The 19,067-nt window shown below is 39.9% G+C and overlaps 3 protein-coding genes across 3 annotated transcripts in view; 2 read left to right on the plus strand and 1 right to left on the minus strand.

Moving 5' to 3' along the window:
• Positions 1-13,537, plus strand: part of myo9ab (myosin IXAb) — a 35,028-nt gene extending 21,491 nt beyond the window's left edge. Inside the window, exons 18-43 of the mRNA XM_079450227.1 lie at positions 19-141; positions 575-655; positions 732-842; positions 913-1,035; positions 1,126-1,275; positions 1,737-2,047; positions 2,252-3,307; positions 3,394-3,475; positions 3,638-3,838; positions 4,366-4,457; positions 4,533-4,636; positions 4,704-4,927; positions 5,488-5,604; positions 5,692-5,880; positions 6,110-6,157; positions 6,350-6,461; positions 6,642-6,703; positions 6,894-7,086; positions 7,264-7,392; positions 7,530-7,635; positions 8,424-8,555; positions 8,644-8,767; positions 9,070-9,123; positions 9,796-9,980; positions 10,356-10,474; positions 10,656-13,537. Coding sequence (XP_079306353.1) covers positions 19-141; positions 575-655; positions 732-842; positions 913-1,035; positions 1,126-1,275; positions 1,737-2,047; positions 2,252-3,307; positions 3,394-3,475; positions 3,638-3,838; positions 4,366-4,457; positions 4,533-4,636; positions 4,704-4,927; positions 5,488-5,604; positions 5,692-5,880; positions 6,110-6,157; positions 6,350-6,461; positions 6,642-6,703; positions 6,894-7,086; positions 7,264-7,392; positions 7,530-7,635; positions 8,424-8,555; positions 8,644-8,767; positions 9,070-9,123; positions 9,796-9,980; positions 10,356-10,474; positions 10,656-11,050 — 4,623 coding nt within the window. The 3' untranslated portion in view covers positions 11,051-13,537. The remainder of the gene's footprint in view (positions 1-18; positions 142-574; positions 656-731; positions 843-912; positions 1,036-1,125; positions 1,276-1,736; positions 2,048-2,251; positions 3,308-3,393; positions 3,476-3,637; positions 3,839-4,365; positions 4,458-4,532; positions 4,637-4,703; positions 4,928-5,487; positions 5,605-5,691; positions 5,881-6,109; positions 6,158-6,349; positions 6,462-6,641; positions 6,704-6,893; positions 7,087-7,263; positions 7,393-7,529; positions 7,636-8,423; positions 8,556-8,643; positions 8,768-9,069; positions 9,124-9,795; positions 9,981-10,355; positions 10,475-10,655) is intronic.
• Positions 13,538-14,209: 672 nt separating this feature from the next.
• Positions 14,210-15,915, plus strand: plex9.1 (PML-like exon 9.1). The gene is made up of 3 exons (XM_079450228.1): positions 14,210-14,455; positions 14,732-14,800; positions 14,887-15,915. The coding sequence occupies exons 1-3, from the start codon at positions 14,401-14,403 to the stop codon at positions 15,456-15,458; spliced, it is 696 nt and encodes a 231-aa protein (XP_079306354.1). The 5' UTR covers positions 14,210-14,400; the 3' UTR covers positions 15,459-15,915.
• On the minus strand, positions 15,795-18,565 carry rsl24d1 (ribosomal L24 domain containing 1). The gene is made up of 6 exons (XM_079450229.1): positions 18,389-18,565; positions 17,967-18,080; positions 17,180-17,252; positions 17,039-17,102; positions 16,593-16,678; positions 15,795-16,513 (listed from the first exon to the last, which is right to left on the minus strand). Exons 1-6 carry the CDS (start codon positions 18,467-18,469, stop codon positions 16,446-16,448), a joined length of 486 nt encoding a protein of 161 aa, XP_079306355.1. The 5' UTR covers positions 18,470-18,565; the 3' UTR covers positions 15,795-16,445.
• Between the last annotated feature and the right edge of the window lie 502 nt (positions 18,566-19,067).

A 19,067-nucleotide genomic window follows, 5' to 3' on the forward strand; every position in this document is an offset into this window, starting at 1 on the left:
GTTTTCTTGTGTCCTCAGCACCTGCTGGACGTGAAATCGCTGAAGTATTTGAGCTGTCTGACGCTTCACGACCGCATCACTAAATCACTGCTTCATCTACACAAGAAGAAGAAACCGCCGAGCATCAGCGCGCAGTTCAATGTGAGATCTCGCCCTATCCAACTCCCAGTTAATGTGTGATGTTTTGAAAGTAATGAAGTCATAATTCAATCATTCCACATTTTCATATGTAAACTGACTGAAGCAGTGAAAGTATTGTTTAGAGATACGGCTAGAAATTACATTTTGAATGTCTTTTGTTGTAAGGCCCCCTTTGTGCACATTGCTTTGCAGCCTCCCAAATAAAGACTTAAAAAAAGATCTTAAACCGTACATTTTATTTAAACAAAAACATATTCAGTTTTACAATGCTGGAACATCAATTCTTTTGGCTGGTGGTCTTATTTTTCAGATGCTTGATAAAAAGCCAAGACATCTGTGGCTCCCGTTGATCCATCTTGCCCCCCCCGGTTTGAGAACCGCTGGTTTTGAGAGATGTGAGGATTAATATTGACTTTGGTCTCTTGTGATTCAGGTTTCTTTGAATAAATTGATGGAAACGTTGGGTCAGTCTGAGCCGTACTTTGTGAAATGCATCCGGTCAAATGCAGAGAAGGTGCGTTTCATCAGATTTTTGAAATATAAACCCTACGTTTATGTTTAGTTTGATTTGATGTCTTTGTCTCTTGTAGCTTCCCCTGCGTTTCAATGACGCGCTCGTTCTGAGACAGCTGAGATATACTGGAATGCTTGAGACGGTTCGGATACGTCAGTCTGGCTACAGTGTCAAATACACCTTTCGGGTAAGTAAAACACACTCGCATAAACTTCATTATGAAGTGAATGGTTTTAAGAGATCGTGTGTGTTTTTAGGATTTTGCTCATCACTTTCATCTGCTGTTACCGGCTGGATTCTGTCCTTCTCAAATGAGCATCAGAGAATTTCTGCGAACCACAGACCTTGATTCAAACGCATATCAAGTGGGCCGAACAATGGTAACTAACATTTATTTTGTGTAAAACTCACCATGTTAATATGAATGCATATTCATGGCATCATTTTTCTTTTGATCTGTCTATCATCAGGTGTTTTCGCGTGAGCCGTCGCGTCAGAAGTTGCAGGATGAGCTTCATCAGGAGGTGCTGAGGAGGATCGTGTGTTTACAGCGACGCTTCAGAGGTCATCAGGAGAGAAAACTTTTCTGCAGTCAAAGACGAGCCGCCCGACTCATTCAGGTACTGAAGTTTTTGTTCAAATAAACCAGTAAAAGTGTGTGAATAAACTGAAGCTGAAACAATAATGTGTTTATTATTTTTGGTTATTCAGCCCTGTTACAGTCTATAAACTCCCTAGCGAGAATGTTTTCAAACTGATGCTGATGTTTCATGTCATCAATCTTTTGATGTTGTAAAACGCAAACGGAATGTTTAGATTTTTTTTGTTTCCTTGGATCATCCGAATGCTTTATTGACCTGCCAACACAAATTCCCACAAATGGGAAATTCAACGTGTGTTGAAAATGCCACATCTGCGAGGCTCGAAAGTCCTTTAAAGCTCAAAACATCCTTTGGTGTCAGACTTTTTGCGATTCTTGATTTATTTCCTCAAACGTGGCACGTGAAAAACAAGACAAGGTTTGATTAGATGTTGTCTGGTCCTGGTCGTTTGATTGTCTCCTTTCTGTCTGTCAATGTAGCGCTGGTGGCGTCAATGTATACTGACGCATGCCACGCAGAGCACGTGTGACCTGGAGCTCCAGCAGGAGGCGGCAGTGTGTCTGCAGGCGGCGTGGAGAGGATACAGCGAGAGGCGACTGTATGCGCTGCAGAAGAACGCAGCGCTGGTCATCCAAAGGCAATGGAGGAGGTGTGTTCGGACGAGAGAGAATGCGGCCGGCCTCATACAGACGACCTGGAGGACGTACAGACAGAGACAGAGATACCTGCAGCAGCACAGGGCCGTCATAATGCTCCAGGCAGCCTGCAGGGGGCATCAGGCTCGACAAAGGTAACGGAAAGAACAGAATAACAAACCAAAACGTCCCCGGGATTACTCATAGTTCAATGTAAACATGAGATTGAAATAAGATCTATTTACTTTACACCTACAAATTCCTCTTTTCAGTTTTCCAAGCAAATCAGTTCTTATTGTTATTACACACTGTTCTTACATCTCTGCACTCTTACTGTATGTCAACAATCTTTTTTCAAGGTATCACATTCTGCGAGAGAAACAAAGACTGATGAAAAGCCTAAATATTGCGGGTCATCACAACACTGTAACAAATAGCTTACACGTCCTTCAAGACACGGCCGAAGTCCCGATCGCTCACTTGGACACTCAGACGTCTGGATCCTCAGCCGAGGACCCTCCACTGGAGGAACAGGAGCCATCTGCAGAACCTGCTCGAATAGTGGACGACAGCACGTTGAAGAGCCGTAACAAACGTGAGAGCAGGAGAAAACGAGAGCTTGAACAAGCTACGTTCAGTTTAGAGCTGCTCAAAGTCCGATCCGGATCATTGCCTAATTCAGATGAGACTGAAATATCAGACAGCATGCTTCCTATTCAACACTCAGAATGTGTGGCTGCGTCACCTCAAGCTTCTCTAGACAGCCAAGAAAGTTTCAAGATCCTCAACGTTCATGATGAAGAGCTTGAGACGTCTGCGCGTCCTCATCAGATGTCCGCTTCAGAAAAATCCAAGCCAATGGAGGTCCATCAGAATGAAGACTCACTCGATTCAGTTCAGTCAACTCTACCGTCCTTAAAGCCCCGCTTTTACATTCCAGATGAAGAGAGCAGTCCGGTCAAAAGTCTGCCGCAGACACCGACCAGCAGTAGGCAGGTCCAGGAGAAGAAGGACTCTGTGATTGTCATTATCAGCATGCAGAAGGAGAATTCTGAGGAGCCGAAAAGCCTGGAAACTCTACAAAAACTAGAGAAGGAAACTGTGGAGATACCTGATGCCGTCCACCAGGAAACATTCCCGGAAGATCGATGGAATGGAGATGCCACTCCAGATCTTCTAAACCTCCAGTCAACCCCTGAGCCTCAAACCAATCGTGACCTGTCCACTTCTCTGCCCACCTCTCAACCCCTCCAGCTGGACCGGAGGGCGGAGACGTCAGTACAGGAAGTGACCTCAGAGTCCAAAAAGGAAGCACAAGCTCAGAAGAAAGTGACAAAGAGCATCAGTATAAGTATGAAAGAGAAATCGTCCAATCTGGCCTTCCCTCCCAAACGCAGCCGACTCACCTTCTCCAAGTGAGTTTAGACATAGACAGTCCATGTTGAACTCCAGCATACATATAGATCGTGATCAGTAAAGCTGTCTGCTTTATGTCTTTCAGGTCCGATAAAGACCTGGTGAATCAAGAACGTTCTTTGGCTATCCAAAGAGAAGCGGGATACAGATCGCTAAAGAACAGAGAGGTGAGAACACGCAAACATCTTCATACTCTCATGACAACTTCCCAAATGTAAAAAAGCCAAGTGTTGTTGTACAGTATGTTTTTCAGGAACGACTTTGACCCAAAACATGGGTACAAAATCATATCTAGCTATTGATTTAACACCATCACTATGAATGATCAGGTGACCGAAGGGGGTCGTAAAAAGAAAGCCCGCATGGCCGGGACGCGCTCTGACTTCCTGACCCGTGCCTGTAGCATGGAGGTCGATTCGAATGAAGATGAAGACGACAAATACGAGTACAGACCTGTGCTGTCTCGCACCCTGACTCTTCCAGAATCCCTGGGTTCGCTTGACCCCGTCTTCGACAGCGACTCTGAGATGGTAAAGCTGATCACAGAGACCAAAACTGGTTCCTGATCTCAGTTACTGAACCCTCTCTGGGTCACGATTTAACCAGTTTGACCAACTCATCCTTCAGACCACTAATCCAGTAGAAGACTAATAATCCTAAATGACATCGGCTTAACACTGTTCTAGTTTAACCAACTTCGGAAAACTCTTCACTTCTTTTTACTGGAACCTGCATCCCTTCTTTTCACATCAAGACCTTCTCAAGATACGTGAAGTTTGCGGGCCAAGCTCATGCATGTGATGTCAACTCAGACAAAATGGAGTCTCTTGATTGTTTTAAACTCACAACCTTTCTCTAATACTCTTCTTCTCTCTCGCAGTTGATGTCTGGGTTGGGTTTATTTATTGAATAGCTCTGGGTTCAAACACTGTCTCATCTCTACAGCCTTTTACAAAACTAAAATTCTCAAATCCAATCTGGTGTCCACGATTAACCTCAAAGAAAGTGTATTCAGCGTTTAATTGGAGTCTTTTCTTCTTCACTGAAATCATCTCAGAAGGAGCAGAAAAAGCTTCAGAAGACCATGTCCTCTGGAGATCTTGGGAAGATGGAGTCTCTCAGAAAGTCTTTGTCTAACACAGACAGCAGGTCAGCGACTCTTCGGTCTTGTTGGTTTATGTTTCATCTTCCATAAAATTCATTCTTGACCTGCTTTGTTTACAGGGTCCGTGGGAAGATGCGCTTCTGGAGCAAAAGCAAGCACGGAGATAAGAAGATGTCCAGCCGTGGACATTCAGCTGATTCTGAGCTCACCGACAGAAGAAACAGTGCGTCATGTTTCTCACATGTTATTCTTTACACGTGTGTCTTCTACTAACGTTGTGTCTCTTTCAGACTCTCCACCGGTAAGTCCAGAGCATGCTGGACTCTCTGAGCGTAGGAAAGACAGCAAAGAGAACCGGGAGCCGTTGATGATGGGCATGATGTCGATGAATAGGAGACGCAGCGTCAAGATCAGCAGCGTGTCTCTAGAATCTAACGCCTGGCAGAACGACTCGCTCCACATCCTCACCAGCACCTCGGACTACCGCTACATGAACGATTTCCTCATGAAGAAGGTCTTCATGCGTTTCTCTGTTTAACATTCTGTCTTCGTAACGACTAGCCGAGAGACGTTATTTGAGTCGTGAGACATCGTAATAACACTTAGATAAAGACCAGCGTTACTGTTAAAAAATATATTTTGGCTGAAAAAACATTTTATCTTAAAATGATTAAAAATCCTTTATGTTCACAGCACATTTGATCAAATTGTCAAGAGTTTAATCATTAATTCTCTTAGACATTCATTTAGTTTTTATTAGTTCTTTTTAACTGTAGTTCTATTAATAATTTGAACTTTTTATATTTGAAGTTTTTGTTAATTTTAGCTACATTTTATTATGTGCTTTTATCATTTATTTGTTTTTAATGTTGCTTTAATTTTAATTTTACGTTTTTTTTATTTCCAGGGCCTCAACTTTTAATTTAGGCCTATATTTTATTTCAAATTTATAAAATATTTCATTTCAATTCTGGGTTTTATGTTTCTAGAACGGTCATCTTTTAGTTGTAGCGCTGAGCATCCGTACAGATTCTAATCCCGATGTGAATCTTGTGTTCTCTGATGATTTTATAGATCAGTGATCTGAACGCTGAGGACTGTCAGAAGGACTCACCGGTGGACGTCGTGTTCAAAAAAGCCCTGAAAGAATTTCGTCTGAATATCTTTGACTCTTATTCAACTGCTCTGGCCGTGAGTTCCTCAGATGTCATCGCGACCCGAGATGTTTCTTCAAGATTCAGTTCAGCTCTGAATTTTCTCTCTGTGTTTGTCTCTTAGATGGATGACGGCAGGAGTATCCGTTATAAAGATCTCTACGCTCTGTTCGAGCACATCCTGGAGAAGAGCATGCGTCTGGAGCAGCGCGACTGGAGCGAGTCTCCTGTTAAAGTCTGGGTCAACACCTTTAAAGTCTTCCTAGATGAGTTCATGACTGAATACAAGCCCATGGACGGAACCATCAGTAAGGTAAAACTACTCTCTTAAGCTCATCTTCCTCCTCTGGTCTTCTGATGGTCTTTTGGCAGAATTATTATAGTTTTGTTTTATTTTTAGAATTTATTTTAATTGAATTTAGCAATTATAGACATCTAAACTATTAAAAATACATTTAAACCAATATTTTATTTGATTTCGATCAATTATAATAGTACAATTCTATAACAACCTCGTCCCGTGTGACTCTTCATCATTTCAGGCCCCCAAACCCGAGAGAAAAAAGCGAAGAAAAAAGGAATCGGACATTGTATGTAAATAGTATTTACATTCCATTCACATCATTATTGTACATAGTGAATAAATCTCAACATGCATGTACGCAAAGCCCGGGAATTTTCTATGCATACTGCACACTAGTTACACCTCACTAGTGAGCAGTATAGTGTATACGTAGTGTGCATTGTAGATTGTGACCGCAGCTCTCTGCTGCCCTCTGCAGGTAGAAGAGCACATGGGTCACATCTTCAAATCCACTCAGTACAGCATCCCGACCTACTGTGAGTTCTGCTCGTCTCTCATCTGGATGATGGACAAGGCCTGCGTGTGCAAACGTGAGTTATTCTTTCAGCGAATCTCATTCTGCCTGTGAGTTCAGGAAATGTCTTAGATGAAACGTGCCATCCTCCATCCTCCACAAAATGGCAAACACGTTTTTCTTTCTCCCGTTTCTCGTATTTCTGAGGATCTGAGCTGTTATAGCGGTTGAACGTTTCTCTTTGTGTTTCTGGCAGTGTGTCGTTACGCGTGTCACAGAAAGTGCTGTCTGAGGATGACCACCAAATGCAGTAAGAAGGTAAGACCACCTAAACTCCGGTTAAAGAAAAAGCGCTTCATTTTCACAACGAATGATGTCACCGTGCCGTCATCAGTTGTGTGTGACTCCATACTGCTTTTCATATCGCGCTAAAGCAACGTTTTCATGCAGGTCATTTTTTATGTCTGTCTGTCTGTCCGTCTGTGTACGCATGCATGTGTCCGCCCAGTTTGATCCCGAGCAATCTTCACGACAGTTCGGCGTGGAGTTGACCCGTTTAACCAGCGACGAGAGAACCGTCCCGCTGGTGGTGGAGAAACTGATCAACTACATCGAGATGCACGGACTCTACACGGAGGGCATCTATAGAAAGTCCGGATCCACCAATAAAATCAAAGAACTCAAACAGGGCTTGGATACAGGTAAGATGTTTGCCATCCTAAAGCCAAGAAGAACATTTAATGCTATCGAGTGATGTGCTCCTTTCGTCATTTTATTCGTAAATTTGAGTACTCAAATGTCAAACTATTTTTCTAATAAACAGTGAGATATTCTTTGAAAAGAAACTCATTGTGAGTTCTTGGTTGTCTTCTTGACAGATGTGAATGGTGTGAATTTGGACGACTACAACATTCACGTCATCGCGAGCGTTCTGAAACAGTGGCTGCGCGACCTCCCTAACCCCCTCATGACCTTTGAACTCTACGAGGAGTTCCTCAGGGCGATGGGTATGAGCCTCTCATGTTCTTTCTCTCGTCTTTCAAACTTGATCATATAGATCTAATGCTCTTGAAACGTCTATGTCATCTGAGAGTGCTGTTGTAGATTTATCTGGAAATAATTGAGCATGTGCTTATTGATGCAGTTCTACAGGATAAACGCGAGAGCGTCCAGAGCGTTTATGCGATCATGGATCAACTCAGCAGAACTCACCTGAGCACGCTGGAGAGACTCATATTTCATCTAGTCAGGTAAAATTTGCATTATCGACGGCATTGTTTTATAAAAAATTAATTCTTGCCTAGATTTTTATTACATTTTTAAGTGGGAAGGTTCAAATACTTTTGGGGTTACAATCATTTTCAAATAATTTTACTATCGTCAAGTAAACAGTTTTCCTTTAGAATTTATCATTGGGGAAGTTTGTTATTGTTATTATGACTATAGTATTATAATTAGTAATATTTGTATTGTTCTTTTATTATTTATTTTTATATTAAATAGTTTTTATTATATTTAAATCATGTTTATGTTGTTTATTTTTTTATTAGTTATTATTAATGAATATGAAATGAATTTTGTAATTGTTATAATGACTATAGGCAAGGCAAGTTTATTTGTATAGCACATTTCATACACAATGGCAATTCAAAGTGCTTTACATAGAAGAAATTAAAAATATCCATTTGATAAAACAGTTAAGAAATAAGAAAAATAAAAGTAACCAGTTAAGAATAAAAAATAAAATAACATAGTTTAGAAGAAATAAGAAAAATAAAAATTAACCAGTTAAGAATAAAAATAAAATAAAATATAGTTTAGAATAGATAATAAATAAAATAAAGTACAGTACAAACAGTAACATTTGTATTGTTCTTTTTCATATTTTTATATGAAATCCTTTTTTAATACTTTTTTAATAATGTTTATATTATCAATTTTTTATCATTTTTAATTTATGAATATGAAATGATTTTAAACGCAAATTGTAAACATAATTTGACATTTCTAAGTATGGCGCAATTGTTCTGGGCTTTAGGATCTCATTCCAGGAAGATACGAACCGCATGTCCGCTAACGCTCTGGCCATCGTGTTTGCACCCTGCATACTGCGCTGTCCAGACACCACCGACCCCCTACAAAGCGTCCGAGACATCAGCAAGACCACTGCGTAAGAAACCGTAAAATACTGCTCTGCTACTCTTTGTTTATGTACACATTTAGGTTTATGCTTGTATGTTTGACCTTTGACCCCTCAGGTGTGTGGAGCTGATCATCTGTGAGCAGATGAGGAAATATAAAGCCCGTCTGAAGGACATCAACACGCTTGAGTTTGCAGAGAGCAAAGCCAAGAGTCGCCTCACACACATCCGGCGCTCGATGGTGAGTGATTTAACACAGGAGTCACGTATGTCCCCAGACCCTAACGGTGCTCCCGCCCATCTGTAGCCCCGCCTCCCACCCTTACACATCACCTTACATGAATAGAATAATAGAGTGATCTTTTATCTACCAAAACCACATTAAAGCCATGTAGACAAGTATACGTTTATCAATACCTTGTGCCATTTTACATATTAAACATAAATTAACTTTTTCAACTGTTCTACAGTATTCATGGGAGGTGATGATTCCTGCTAATCCTGTTTTCTTCCCCTCGCTCCTTTTTTTCATCCTCCTTCCAGAAACCTGTTCTTATAGCGGTTAGATTTATTGGCATTTCGAGAACTGTCACTCCGGTAAGTATTCACGTGGAAACATCTACGTGACGCTATGGCTAGTGCGTGTCATGTAGCGTCGTCTGTCACCATAGCAGCCGTCTGTGGTCATAATGTGTTTACTATCTGCGACTCGGCTAATCGTGAAGCGCTGTCGTGTGATTGGTTGTGACAGGTGTGGAGGAGCGTACCGTCCAATGATGTGCGATGATGTTGTCACGTCCCGCTTCTTTTGTTGCATGCGATGTAAAAACACATTCTTACTAATAATTGCTCCTGTTTTATTTCTTCTGCTGCCTTATTACACAGCTAAACACGGTTAAAAAGGTAAAACTCAGCTACTGTGTGTGTGTTTCAGAGATGGACTAAATTGTTAGTGTGTGTTTTAGTTTTGGGGTCTGTGTGTGTGTTAGTGTGTTTTCATTAGCGAACGTTGAGAATCGTTGTTTTTACCTCGTGCGATCTCTTTACTTTTCTTCGATGTGTTAGTTTAATGTTGTGAGTGAACACATCTACACACAGCAATGGATGTGAATGTGTAAGGTCTGTTTTCAGCTCACGGCTGAGCCGCACAATGAAGGTGTTTACATTAAACATGTGATTTCAGCCTGCCGTCAGGTTTATAAATCGCTGCATGTTGACGCACCTTCACTCATGATGTCATGGGTATGTCATACGGTTCTTTCTCCCCAGAGTAAGGCACGTTTGCGCAAGAGCGGTTGCCACACACCTTCGCCGCCCTTGAGCCCGCGGATGGCAGAGAGGGAGGAGCCGGGTGAGGAGGGGGCGGAGTCTGGGATGACTGAGCAACAGCAAGCAGCCATGCAGCAAGAAGAGAGAGTTTTGACCCAACAGATAGAAAACCTGCAGAAAGAGAAGTTAGTTTAAAGCTTGGAAAATTTGGTTTTAATCAAATGTCAAACTAGTTTAGTTTTCACATAGTATATTTTTTTGTGTCAATGAATATTTGTACATTTGTTTTGTGCTAAATTATTTTAGGTTGCTTTATAAGTTTAGTTTAGTTTGTTTTCGTTTGAGTTTTTATGTTTTGCTTTAATCATTTTAGTGGTTTAGCTTAAACTTATATCACGTTATTGCTAAGACACCATGGTTCTCGCTTTTCAAATAATACTTAGGCCTATATTTTATTTTATTTCAACGGGAACGGTTTAATCGTTTTTGTTCACTTTAATTATAACACTGGTGCCTACATGTCATTGATTGTGCATTTATCTGTATTTGTGTGTGTTTAGAGAAGAGCTGACGTACGAGATGTTGGCTTTGGAGCCCAGAGCCTCTGAAGATGAGATGCTGGAGTCGGAAGCGTCCATCGGAACAGCCGACAGCTCAGAAAACCTCATGGAATCAGAAGGTACTGTATCTGATCTGAGCTTAAAGGAAAAGTCTGCTTAAAAATAACCGCTCTTTGTTTTTGTTACGTAGTGATCAGGTCTGTCATCCCGGTCAAAACACAGCACGCAGCTGTCCATACTTACACATCTTTCAGTTCTTTGAAGTTGTTCTTAACTGTTATCTTTGTTTCTCCTTTTCAGAAAAATGTTCTGGCAAACGCTGCAGGAAGTCGGAGTCCAAAAGCAGACGAGCTTTACGCCGGCAGCCTGAATCTCTGGACTCTGTGGACTCCCTGTACTCCGTGTCATCCACACCTCCCTATCGGTTCCGCTCTTCGTCCTCCGGACCTCTCTTTTCCTCGGCTTCTCCCGGAGGAGACTTGCACGTTCTTCTCGACCAAGAAGCCTCAGAACAAGCTTCCCTGACCACGCGATGTGCCTCCAGCTCGGAGAAAACCCGGCCGCGGCCCAGAGGGAACCGGAGCTGCCCGCCAAAGACCCGTGAGCCAGGAGAGGGAGGCGGTCGCAGGAGAGAACATGATTTCGGTTCTGCTCAGCCTCTAGTGCTCTATGGAAGTAACGAATTCATGGTGTGATGTTAGCGTGTGACGCTTTCATAGCTGAAAGACTTCGAGATGTACAAATGCAGTTTTTAACGGAAGAAACTAAAATGCAAACAAAAATGGAAAACAAAATGCTGGATATCACAAGTGATCGCCTTGATATCTACGACCTACTGACTGTAAAGTGGACCAGCTGGACCGGTCCATAGATTCTGAGAATAGTCGAACAGAGAAAGAACGATTTTTAAGCCGTCAAGTCCGTTTTCATGTTTACAGAACAGACCTGAGCCAATGAGAGGAGGTCATGTGACTTCCATTGACTGCATGCTATGTTGCTACATTGTTTTCACTCTATGATTACGAGAATCTTTGATAACGTGCTAAATATGTAAAATAATATGATTATATTATTGATAAGGGTCAAAAGAATTGTGTAAATAGCTGAAATCCCTGTGCTGCTGATCGACCCATGTGAAAGGTTTTATTATGTGTCCGTACGGTGTGACTCTTGTGTTTATGTCTGTATGTTTATTATAAAAGTGAATCTCACAAAAGCCTTTTCTAGTTACATTACAGCTTAATAATAAAAAGGTAAAATAATTGAATTTGTTTTTATCCCATCGAGAATTTAGTCAATTTACCTAATCTTATCTCTGAATTGTCTTTGTTTTTTCGTGATTCTCTCTTCTACAGTATATTAAAGCAATAAGCCCCAAGAAGCAGTGGGTTACAGTGCATTTCATAACAGCTAAGGGCGTGAAGTGGAGTTCGTTATAAAATGCACTTGTTACCCACTATTTCACAGGACTTATAAAACAGTTATTCAATATATATAGCAAGGTTTCATAAAATAAAGTGATATTTAGGCTATGTAATGCGGTCAGCAGTTACAAATCGAGTTATTTTATTACATCTTAGAACTCTGCTCAACCAATCAGAATCAAGGACCAGAACTTACTGTTTTATCACTTTACTTCAAAAATGTCTAGTTTATTTCAATGACATGGCCAATGTTTGCATCCAGCTAAATATGTCTTCAGATTTTAGTATGAAATGTGTGACGCGGTTGACGCTTTTGTGAGATTTATTGTGATGTTTTTTTGTTTTCGGTCAGTTTAAGATTGACACTCTTCTGAAGAATCGTGCTGAAGGGATGTGACATGTTTGCGTTCCACAATGCTTTGCTGGTGTCATTGACTGTTTACCCTGTTTTCTCAGTGTTACGTGCAACCGATTCAGGACTTGAAAGATGTTTTACGTCATAAATATTTTTGGTGTTTTTGTACATTGCATTTGTACAAGTATATTTTGTTTTGTACGTGGTGATGATGTATTGATTTCAATTATATAAGTATACGTTTTGGTGTAATGTTACACTGTGCCATCTGGAGTCACACATTTAGTTTTCCTTGCCGAAATGTACCTTGGTTGACAACCCAAAAATGATTTCCTTTTGATCTGGTGGTATTATACTGTATCAGAAACACATTTATAGACAGGGCTCTCCCGCGTAAGCAAATCCTGTCGTTCTGTCAGAATTATAGTCTAATGCACATTGGCACGTAAAAACTAATAAGTAGAAAGTGCATAACGACACAGCAAAACGCTTTAGATAGAAATTATATTGAGACCACACAGTGAACTTAATGTACAGGGAATATGTCTCCAAGAGCTGTTTACATTTGTTTCGTTGTGTGTATATGTTTGCTATCACAGATAAAAGGCATAGCCTATTGAGAAAATCCCTCATCTTTGTGCAATATCACGCTTCATTTTATCTTTTGATAACCCCAAAAACTCCAAGAGAGTAATTTCACCCAATGATAATACTCCAGCCAGAGCCGTCGAGGGTAAACACTCGTCCTGACCCCCGTGATGGGGTCCATTTACGTTCTGAACTAAAATGACTTCCACAGAATACAAAAGATCAATTATTGATATCCCGGTCACTCCTTTTCATTTAATAAAGTGAAAAAGCATTGGGACTGTCCAGTGCAGAAATGTTCATTGTCTAGAAATTATCTATTGATATACCATATGTATCTGAAATAAGAATATAACACTCATATTTTCAAGCAGATTGACGCAGACATAAGTATACTGCTCATAAGACATTAAATGTACAATTGTGTTCCACAGCAAAGATCATTCATGGATTTAAAGCAACAGGAGGGTGGTAAACAACGGTTTTCATCTGGGTGACCTATTCATGGCAAGAAGGGAATTTCGTTTTTAATCCTGCATATATGTAATCACTGTAGCATGCCACACTATTGTCAAAGTTTTACAGTCACTGTATTTAAGAACATGTTTAAGACCAGAAGTGTGCTCGATTGCTGAGGGATATATTATCTATTCTAATGTATGATTATCATTTTATGTTGAATGATCTGCTCTGTGTTAATGGACGGTCTGTGCGTTCAAATTCTGTGTTTGCGGTGCAATCTGTCATATTTCTTAAATGTGAAAATCACTGTGTAAGGGTGTAAAAAGAAAATGAACATAACCACTGTCTTATTTAAAAAATATCCTGACTCATGTTTTTTGTTTATCTGTCCATGTAGACAATTAATCATCTTCTAAAATGGTAACACGCGGTTATTTAGCAAAGAATGATGACATTGATGAATAAATTAGCGATTTAATCTGCCTCGTCAGAGTTGACGTAACCGTAATAACGCAATTATCCTCTCACACGATGCGTTATCTACCTTTAATAACACAACGCGTTACATTATATAAAACGTAAAAGTTCGCTTTCTTGTATACTAGTGTTAGACGTTTAAGTTTTGATTGTAAAAGAAATGTGAAATATAACAAATATTAAGTTTAGCTACTTACATCTCGTGCTCTTTCGATACACAAGCAGGCGTCACTCGCTTTCAGTCAGGAGTAAAGCCCGCCCGACAACATGATTGGCCAGTGAGTTCTGCCTCCTTTCATTTGATTGGTCATCTCAATCAAGCGCTTTTAGATCGTTCAGGACGAGCGCTCCAAAACGAAAATATAAAAAAAACATATTTGGTTTTACTAACTCTCGAGACTCACGGTAAGTCAATTTATTTAAATCACACGTTTTATTTATTGGGAGTGGAATGAATATTGCCATGGTAACCGTTGCAGTGGTAATCTGATGACACTTAAAGAGAGAGATAGAGGCGCACTCACTCCTCACGTGTTCATTATTTGATCAGAATAAAATAGTCACATGTTACTTGATAAACGAAACCGACGTGAGACGCGGAAATGACAAAGATCTGATGTAATCGTGTGCCCGATCTAACTCGCAAATTCATCATAAGAACAGAGTTTATAGCACTAGAAAAAGAAACGAAACTCACCTGAGAGGCGGAACAACGCCGGACAGATAACACGGAGAAATCATGTGCTTCACGAATCTGATCTCACTCCTCTCGCGGCTCTTCGGGTGGATATATCGTGAGTTCTCGTGTTTTCTGTTTGTTTGTTTGTTGTGAGTTGAATGCCCGTTGTTGTTGTTTAGAATTGTTTACGCAGACAGAAAATCGCCATGGTAACAGCTCTAGATAACTATTTGCACTTTACAAATCAACGATAAATCGGTATTGCGGTAACCGCGGTCAACTTTGTGTGTATGTTGTTATTTATTTTTGTATGTTCCATGTGTAATGTATGACGTAACGCTTATTCGCGCACTGAGCGAAATCGAAATTGACATGTAAATGTGTTTTACAGGTAAAGTGATGATTTCTGATGATGGGCACGAAACGCCCGTGTTTTTCGATCTCGAGACAACCGGACTTGGTGAGTTCTACATTAACTTTATTTAACACGAGACTAATACACGTGTTTAGTAGATTGTTATTTATCGATGTGTATTTTATCCGCAGACACGTTAAGCTGTGATATCGTCCAGATGTCTGCAATCAGCGGAGAGAAAGCGTTTAACGCGTACATGCTGCCCCGGTGCCCTATGACGGACGGAGCCGCTCGAGTCACGGGTCTGACGGTACACGAGGGAAGCTTACACCTCCGTCAGCGACGCGTCCAGACCACTCCGCACAGACAAGCGCTCACCGGGTTCATTTCATTCCTCAAAACCGTCAACAGACCCTTTCTCGTGGGACACAACAGCAGAAGGTTCGACTGTCCCATTCTGATGAGGGTTCTGCGGGAGTTCGGGCTGTCCGGGGAGTTCGGGAAGGTGGTGTCCGGGTGCGTGGACACGCTGAGTATGAGCAGAGAGATGTTCCGTCTGGAGAAATACTCGCAGCAGTTCCTCGTCCATCATTTCCTGCGACAGACGTACGGAGCTCATGATGCGACCGAGGACGTCCGGACCCTACAAGACCTCTACAGAGTATGGAAGCCCTGTAAAGAACTTGTGATCAAGCACAAAACCAACATGTTTTCAAAGACTGTGTTGACAAACACAACTCAGGAAACTTTCATTTATAGTTAACTACTGTGGGAGACGAAAAGAGACAATCAGTGTATAAATAATACATGTTTAAAGGAAATATATGTTGATGCTTAGAAATATAGGCATACGTTTGAGCTAATAATGTTATTGATTTTTTCGTCTCCAAAGTTTACATTTCAGAATGTATTTCTTCCTTATTAGAAACACTGATCGTTGAATAATATTGCAGTTACGTTTGCGTACTAAACTTGTTTGGTTGGTGAAATTGTATATTTACATTTCCGGTTAGTGTTAAAATGACAAGGCTTATGTTTATAGTATTAGAATTGGAATTTGTAAACGCACTGCATGCAATTAACGTTTTTGATTCATTATACAAGGTAAATCATGTTTTTATTTTATTAATTAAACTGCAGAAGCAAAACTCAAAAATACGCCAAATAAAACTTTATGAAAAACAACAAAATAAAAAACTGGATTTTGTTTTGGAGTGATCAGCCTTTGCAACTTAACTATTTATTTACTTAACATTAAAATAACAATTCTGTAACTCACCATTAAACCCATCAGGATGGTTGGTAGTATACTATATAACAGATGTACAGAAGCCTACTACATTTGAGACAGATGAGTGCCATGAAATGTACTTTACCTTTCAATTAGTTTCTAAGAATATATTTGAAAAAACGATTTATTTGGGTTTAAATGAACTTTTATTAGTTTTTTTCATGTGGACACACGAATTCATAATATTCAGCTGAATGAACAGTTACAGCACTCAAAACATGAATGTTTTTAATAGCCTCAATGTCTTTATAGCCTCAGAAGAACCTTTAAAGCAGAATTTATGCTTAAAAAATGCTTAACTCTGATCAACGGTCCATGTTAAAGAATCAGGTTTTCAATATAAATTTTTTGTGTAGTGACACATTCTGACATCAACAACACAGCCTTTAGTTTCAAAACGAAAACACAGATCCTCCGCACCGCCGGAGAAATGAAAGTCCAATTGTGCAGGGTTTCACTTTACTCATCCATTTCCACATCTTCTGCCAGCTTTTGGACCATTTTGTCCTCCAACTGTTTGGCTTGACCTAAAGAAAGACATGACACATGAGGAAAAGAGTTTTCTGGAGCACATCTCAATGACGTCAGACCGCTGGGATATCTCACCTGCGTGTGGAGCTTTGATGAGATGAATGTTCTTCTTGATTTCAGTAATATCTGCTGCCTTCTCAAGCTCTTTACATTTCTTTAGTCTTTGGAAATATAAAAATGTCAATGTAAGTGATTTTAGAAGTAGAAATACTAGGATGACCTATTCAGTGCTCAGAACTGATGCACTTTCAAACATAGTGAGGTAAAGAGAAAAGTCACACTAACATTCCTGAACACCACATGAATTAACAAAAGTAAATACGAAGTAATGCAAAATGCCTATTTGTGCATTAAACGATTTTTTAAATGTTGAAAACAAAAGTCCGTACAAAAATGTATAAAAATAAGTACATTTTTTATAAACACATTTGATGTGATATTTTAGGAAAATAAAATACTTCAATAGCTAAAGTGCTTGTATAGGCTTAAAAGATGTAGGAATTAAAATTCATAACACTCACCTGTTCATGATAAATCGTGCCTGTCTCTTCTGTTTGATAGCTTCAACCTTCTTCATAGCCACCACTGTAACAACACAAAGATTAAATGTTTTATAAAAAGTAAATTACATTTAACATTTCATTAATGGTGTAAAAACTGACCTGTCTTGCTCCAGAGTTCTCTGTTGTATTTAACTGGAATATTTCTGCGCTTTTCAAATTCCAATGAGTTATCCTGTCAAGGAGAATGACCCAAACCTTAATGAGATCTGAACTGATATCATTCATCGTACAGATTATGGAATTCATGGACCGACACAAGAGACACGAAACTAGCAAAAACATTACATGTGTACATAAACAAACATATCTGAGACAGCTGACACAAATCCCCTACACACAACATTCTGGTCTATAAAACTACAAGGCATTTATTAATCTCATCAGTTAAGGGCAATATGTTGAATGGCAGAGAGGAATTGGATGATTCCCCTGGCAGGGCCTGGGTTCTCCCGAGGTTCTTTTTGCCATAGGAGTTTTGGGTTCCTCGCCATCGTTTGCATACTGTTTTGTTTGCCTGACCGGGAGGAGGGGGCTGCTGACATCAGCTTTAGCATTTAACGTTTAAGTGTATATTAATATCACTTTAAATGAAACATTCTGCTTAATTTATTTATTATCACATATAGGAATTTATAGCCGGTTTAATATTTGACCTGTTTCTCTCTCCTTTATTTTAAATGTGTGCTCTGTTCTAACCTCACTAACTGTGTTGTGTTTTTTGTGTTCTGTGGAAGTGGAGTTTTGAGAATGTTTGCGTTCCCCTTTTTTGCTTTTACTTGTATAACTTTAAAGTTTAGCTTTTGTCAGTATGTACCACGTACAGCTGCTTCGTAACAAAGATTTTTTTTTAAAAGGGTTATAAATAAAGTTGAGTTGAATCGCTCACCACCGTCAGCTCTTTGCCAGATGCCTTTCGGAACGATTTGGTCCATCTGGTCTTTCTTGGGTTTCGCTTCTTCTTAAAGCTTTTGTGGCATTTTGACCTGCAGAATTGAAAAACCTACAAAACAAACACACCAATTGAAACTCGGCACTGACAAAACGAATGATCTGAATTTATGAAAATACAAAAAGCATCTGGAATGCCGTGTTTTTGGTGAATTGGTTCTGGACGTGGTATCTCTTGATTACAGACGCATCAGAAGTGGAATATCACTCATTAAGCAATAAATAGTACTACAAATATTTGAATAAGTCAAAACATGAAATGTTCTAATAGCGGTGTCTGTCAGTCTCTCTACAACAAAAACATCAAGACGTACAGCGCAACCATAATAATCATGAGAAACGGTCGATGTGATGACTTACCTTACAGTCATTGCGTACAAACGCCATCCCGTGTCCCGGATAAACCGGGGCAGAGCAGAAATAACACTTCTCAATGCGCATTTTACTGGATTATTATTATTTTACGCGTCCATGTGCGTCCACACTGCGCACACGAACAGGAAAAGGAAGCGCGTAAGTACAGATCCTGCGAATGACGTCATAAAGCAGGCTGCGGGATTTACTGCCACACGCAGGCCTGGAATGGCATTACATCTCTGCCTGGCGCTATTAATCGCAGTCATTCAATGTGGATTTAAACTGTACAATCAGGTTCCCAAACCTTCATACTTTTTTTGAGGGGGTCTAAAATAATCTCTTAGTCTCGTATTAAATGACAATACCAGAAAGCAAACCATTTCTGACCAATAGATAGGTAGAAAAATGGCCATAACTTCAAATGAATTCCGTCTGAATGTTTAAATGTATAGTTTTGTGGAAGCTTACTTGAGCATTTTTTCGTAAAAATTGTAACTAATTGGCGATCAGACAGAGCCTTGTTGGACACCTGTACCGGTCTTATTTGCTGTGACAGTTATTCCCGTTTTTCTTGTTTTTTATGACCGATGACATTGGATGTATTTTCGGTATATTTCTTTCAGTGTGTGCAAAGTTGTATTTCGTTATTGTCATTTCTAAAAAAAAAAAAAACATCGGACAC

Source organism: Barbatula barbatula (genome assembly GCF_947034865.1).
Source record: "Barbatula barbatula genome assembly, chromosome: 25".
Classification (NCBI taxonomy): domain Eukaryota; kingdom Metazoa; phylum Chordata; class Actinopteri; order Cypriniformes; family Nemacheilidae; genus Barbatula; species Barbatula barbatula.

Coding starts and splice junctions, on each gene's coding strand:
- plex9.1 (XM_079450228.1), top strand. CDS start 14,401: ATGTGCTTCACGAATCTGATCTCACTCCTCTCGCGGCTCTTCGGGTGG. Junction 14,456..14,731: donor GCTCTTCGGGTGGATATATC/GTGAGTTCTCGT, acceptor TGTGTTTTACAG/GTAAAGTGATGATTTCTGAT. Junction 14,801..14,886: donor TCTCGAGACAACCGGACTTG/GTGAGTTCTACA, acceptor TTTTATCCGCAG/ACACGTTAAGCTGTGATATC.
- rsl24d1 (XM_079450229.1), bottom strand. CDS start 18,469: ATGCGCATTGAGAAGTGTTATTTCTGCTCTGCCCCGGTTTATCCGGGA. Junction 18,081..18,388: donor TTGTACGCAATGACTGTAAG/GTAAGTCATCAC, acceptor TTTGTTTTGTAG/GTTTTTCAATTCTGCAGGTC. Junction 16,679..17,038: donor GCACGATTTATCATGAACAG/GTGAGTGTTATG, acceptor ATATTTCCAAAG/ACTAAAGAAATGTAAAGAGC.